This window comes from Rhincodon typus, chromosome 4 (genome assembly GCF_021869965.1).
Source record: "Rhincodon typus isolate 14 chromosome 4, sRhiTyp1.1, whole genome shotgun sequence".
Taxonomy (NCBI): domain Eukaryota; kingdom Metazoa; phylum Chordata; class Chondrichthyes; order Orectolobiformes; family Rhincodontidae; genus Rhincodon; species Rhincodon typus.
Window position 1 is genome coordinate 6417176 of NC_063335.1, and position 5565 is coordinate 6422740.

General features: G+C 40.6%; 1 protein-coding gene across 1 annotated transcript in view; it reads left to right on the plus strand.

The window, feature by feature from the left end:
• The first annotated feature begins 4480 nt into the window (after positions 1-4480).
• Positions 4481-5565, plus strand: part of LOC109931903 (integrin alpha-9-like) — a 153395-nt gene continuing 152310 nt past the window's right edge. Inside the window, exons 1-2 of the mRNA XM_048595627.1 lie at positions 4481-4698; positions 5117-5244. Of these exons, the coding sequence (XP_048451584.1) occupies positions 4523-4698; positions 5117-5244 (304 nt within the window). The 5' untranslated portion in view covers positions 4481-4522. The remainder of the gene's footprint in view (positions 4699-5116; positions 5245-5565) is intronic.

A 5565-nucleotide genomic window follows, 5' to 3' on the forward strand; every position in this document is an offset into this window, starting at 1 on the left:
ATTCATATTCCGCTTGGGAACCCTGCAGCCCAATGGTATCAATGTGGACTTCACAAGCTTCAAAATCTCCCCTCCCCCTACCGCATCCCAAAACCAGCCCAGCTTGTCCCCGCCTCCCTAACCTGTCCTTCCTCTCACCTATCCCCTCCTCCCACCTCAAGCCGCACCCCCATCTCCGACCTACTAACCTCATCCCGCCCCCTTGACCTGTCCGTCCTCCCTGGACTGACCTATCTCCTCCCTACCTCCCCACCTAGACTCACCTTTACTGGCTCCATCCCCGCCTCTTTGACCTGTCCACCTATCTTCTCCTCTATCCATCTTCTATCCGCCTCCCCCTCTCTCCCTATTTATTTCAGAACCCCCTTCCCCTCCCCCATTTCTGAAGAAGTGTCTAGGCCGGAAACGTCAGCTTTCCTGCTCCTCTGATGCTGCTTGGCCTGCTGTGTTCATCCAGCTCTACACCTTGTTATCTCAGATTCTCCAGCATCTGCAGTTCCTACTATCTTAGAGACTAAATGATTTAGGTTTCATTGCTGTTTGTGGGACCCTTTTGTCTGAAAATTGACAGTTGTGATTCCTGTATTATAGTAGTGACTACATTTTAGAAATATTTCATGTTCTGTAATGTATGATGAGATTCCTTGAGACTTATCAAAGGTGGTAAGTAAATGCACATCTTCCTTTTTCTTTTCGTTGTTACTTGGCTGGTAATCTGGCTCCACATGCTCAATTTTCACATCCATATCTATTTCCATGAAGATGTTAAAACAACAGTTCAAAATTAATGTTAAGTACTTCAAAATCAACTAAGATTGTTTACGCCCCAAAAAGCCACTGTGAGTCGCATACTTCAGAACGTGCACAAAATTCTGTTGACAAATCCATTTGTGTGAAGGTGACAAAGAATGAACAACTGAAACACCAAACAATATATGAGATAGCACACAAGGAGTCAGCATTTCAAAGTCAAATTTCTTTTGTACACAAGATCAATTATTGCAAAACAGCGAAGATTCTCTGACATGTATTTAGACATTTTCATAATTCTCCAGGACAATCTGAGGAGATTAAAACCACAACATTTACATTAATATGGAGTTTAGATTCAGACAGCTACCATTCTCCTAAAGTTAGCATTTTTCCAAACCAACTATAAATATATTCACAGAGCTGACTGAGAAAAAGCTTCCCTTGATTAAAGCAGGAAGACTTATGTACACCCTTTCCTGACCATCAGGAAGGAAAATGCATATATCTGACAGGAAGGAAAATGGTTACTATCTAACTGACAGGATATTCATGCAAAATACTATTTCAGAGATAGTAGGAACTGCAGATGCTGGAAAATCTGAGATAACAAGGTGTGGAGCTGGATGAACACAGCAGGCCAAGCAGCATCATAGGAGCAGGAAGGCTGACGTTTCAGGCCTAGACCCTTCATCAGTTATCTTGTACTATTTCAGATCTCATTTTTCTCCAATAATGACCCACCATACAACCTGATCCCTTACAAATGCACTAAGAACATTTCTGATAAACTGGTCAAACTGTCTCCATGATGATTATTCTGTTCTGCTTGTTTCTCAAGTCAGAACATTCATAAGGCACAGTGGTGCTAAAGGTAGCCATTGAGAAAATTAACTTGCATTAATGTGTTGAGCTGCATTTGCTTTTATTAGATAGGTAATCGCAGCAGGTAATTGGTGTTGGGTGAAAACTGAATATGAACCAGAAAAAAAAATGCCCTGCTCTTCTTCTTTCTAGCATGGGATCTTTTGAATCCAAATGAATCAAAGTCTTGGTTTAACATTTCATTGCAAGACAACCTCTTCAGTATTTCCTTAGTACCACACTGAAATGTCAGCCTAGAATATATGCTCTTGTTCCAAATCAACCATAAATTAAAGTAACTTAAACTGATTCTACTTTAAAAAGAAAGCACTTTTGTTGATCCCAAACAGATGCAGTGTAAACAATTCAAAATTGGCCTTTTTTAACTAGAAATTGATAAGTAGGCTTGTTCTATTTACAAGAAAGATGCGGAAGCGTTGGAAATGGTGCAGAGAAGATTTACCAGGATGTTGCCTGGAATGGAGGGAAGGTTTTACGAGGAAAGGTTGAGAGAGCTAGGGCTTGATGAGAGGTGGCTTGATAGAGGTGTATAAAATGATCAGAGGTATATATAGAGTGGACAACCTGAGACTTTTTCCTAGGGTGGAGGTAGCTATTACAAGGGGGCATAGTTTTAAAGTGAGTGGAGGTAGATACAGGGGAGACGTCAGAGGTAGGTTCTTTACTCAGAGAGTGGTCAGGGCTTGGAATGCAATGCCGGAGAGGGTAGTGGAGTCAGCCTCATTAGGGGCATTTAAGCGGCTATTAGATAGGCATATGGATGATAGTTTAAGGTAGGGGTGGAGGTTAGATAGACTTTAGGATTAGGGTAAAAGTTTGGCACAACATTGTGGGCCGAAGGGCCTGTACTGTGCTGTACTGTTCTATGTTCTATGTTCTATTTACAGGCTGCACTTCTGTAATCTTAACTACTTATATACATGAACCCAGGAACTGAATTCAAACGGAAGAGTTCAAACAATTCTTTGCAGTTTCTTCCATGGTATTGGGACTTCTAGAAACTGGGTTGAGATTGCTTAAGCTTATTACTGCAGCACTCTCATCATCAAATGACAGAAATGAAAGCAAGTCTCAAATGCTACTGTATATCCACTACCCTAAAAATCAATGATAGCTCACATGTGAGTTCTATTCTTATGTTCGGTGCACTAATATGTTACTTATTTGGAAATGAGTAAACAGTTCATCAAAGATAAGCAAAAAATAAACAATTTTCTGGCTGCACAGTGAATAGGTCTGATTCAACAAGAATCTTCTTAATCTTTGTAAGATTCACTTTTCAATATTTGTAATTTTCTGTTATAATTATTCATAAGAAGACTAGGTTATAATGAACAAAATTAGTATCATCATATTAACAGTACCAGTACAAGATTGTAATAATCAACTTGAAAGAAAAGTCAGTTGTGAATGTACTAATCAGTACAGTCCTGAATGAGACATGTCTTTTCTGGAAATGCTGTCTTCAGTTGAGACATTAAACTGAAACCTTAAAATAAAACAAAGAAGTGCAAATGATGGAGAACTAAAACAAAATTTGCTGGAGAAATTCTGGAGGTCTGACAGCTATCTGTGGAGTGAAAGCAGAATTAATGTTTCAAGTCCAGTGACCAGAACTGAAAGCAGGAAACGATGGTATTTATGCTGATGATAGGGTGGAGGGAAAGGAGTGAGTGCATAGGTGGAGACAGAGCCCAGAGACAGAGAACAGAAAAAAGGGCAGACAAGGGAATTGTTGATAGTTGGCCAAGGGAGAAGAGAAACTGCTGATAATGAGGGCTATGAATATTTGAAAATGTGTTGGCTGTGTTGAAATCAATCTATTTAATGACAGGACCTGGGCTGTGGGGTAGGTATTAGAAATGCAAAGAGATGTTCATTCTTTGAAAGTTTTCAACTTCATGTTGAGTCTTGAAAGCTGTAAAGTCCCCAAGATGTATTTATGTTCTTCCAGTTTGTATTGAACTGAACTGAAGCCTTAGCTCTCTGTTTTGTTTGTCTTGGTGTCCTGATCAACATTACTCCCACACACCACAGCAAATAGACTGGCTGCTCATTTAAATCATTTGATTTTCTGTGCAACATTTCTTATGCTGTTTGTTCACAGTAATGGCACATATCCGTGAAGTGGATTAAACTCAAATTATTCCTATTTCACTAAGTTTTAAATGCATGACATTCAGCTTTTATTAAATTTAACTGAGAATCTTACAATCATATCTTTGAAATGTTTTTAGAAAATTGTAGCAATTTGTGTCAAGATAATGAAAGAAGAATGAACTGTCAGAGGAAGTGGTAGATGAAGGTACAGTTACAACATTTGAAAGATATTTGGACAGGCACATGAATAGGAAAGGTTTAGAGGGGTACAGGCAAAATGCAGACAAGTGAGACTAGTTTAGTTTGGGAAACCTGGTCGCGCGGATGATTTCAGCTGCAGATTTTTTTATTTATTGTCACATATGTCTGGAAAGATACAGCGTAAAGTGTTTTGTCGCCAAGTTGGACCGAGGGGTCTGTTTCCTTGCTGTATGACTCAATCAAAGAGTTTATGCTCCGAGCACATGCTGGAGAAATACTGAATGTCTCCGAATAGCCGGTGTGTGGCGCCTTTGCACTCTAGTTAAGATTCTCCTCTCAGCCCACTCCCAGTTAATCAGATGATCAGAGGGTAGAAACTCTGTCCTTCTGAACAGTTTGCAGGATGTGAGTTGATCTCTGATCGGGGATCAGCCGCATTGCCAACCGAATTGATTGTTTGCTTCCTCTTCAGGATTTATTTGCATTTCACCGAAGAGTTTACGTCTTTTCGCTTAGAGACGCCTAAAGCAACTCTTTTTGTCCTCCCCCCCCCCCCCCCCCCCACTGGCTGCTGACGAAGTGGGGAATGGATGGGCTGCTTGGAGAGGATATGAAGTTATTGAAACTTTGTGTGGCTTTAATTTGGTTTGGTTTGGTGCATTCGTACAATATTGATTTAGATCATCCAGTCGTGTTTCGGGGTACCAGTGGCACTTTCTTTGGATATTCTGTACTGGAACATTTTCACGACAACACACGGTGGTGAGTAGGACTATAAGTGTCAGAAAACAGCATTTGCTTCGTCTGAAACTCTCCGTTGTCAGCTCCGTGCTTTCACTATCGCTTGTAACGGTATTTACTAATCGGATGAAATTGCAGCCCGTGTCAATGTAATTTCCTTGTAATTGAAAGAGATTTCATTATCGGTGAGATGTTTGGCGATGTTTTTCTGAAGGTGAAACGTGTGCTGACCCAGGATGAGTGCTAATATTGGATTAATAGACGGATTGCCTTATGCTTCACTGAGTTCAGCCAGATTCACGCAATCTCCAACACTTTTCCTTCAGTTCCTTGAAGAAGCGAATTTATCCCGTGTACTGGCAAATTACTCTACTTGGATCCGAAAATGCTTATCTTAAGCAATTTCCTCACTCTTTCTAATGTGATGTATTTTCTGCAGGGTACTGGTTGGAGCCCCACAAGCTAACTCTACTTACAGCTCGTCTATTCTGTCCCCGGGAGCAGTGTATAAATGTCGAATTCACAGTAATCCGGAGAAGAGATGTACAGAGTTAGATCTGGGTCGAGGTTAGTCTTGTTAACTTTTTTTTTGTGGGGGGTGGGATGTGGTGACTTGTTTTCCTTCCTGAATTCCCCACTTTAGATAGAAACTAACCTGAGTTATGCAATGTCTCGTCATTCTGACAGCGGGAGCACGCAGGCAGTATATGTATGAAGCAATTCTGATGCATATCATTGTTGACCCAGCGATATTCACGGTGTAACTTCAGAGAAAGCTTACGAATTCTTTTATAGAAACAAAGCCACTTGTGTTCCCAGAACTAAGTGTCTTGCTGTGTGCGTGGAGAGGTGGAGGAAGGGTTGGTAGGGGGTTAAATTTAACTTAAA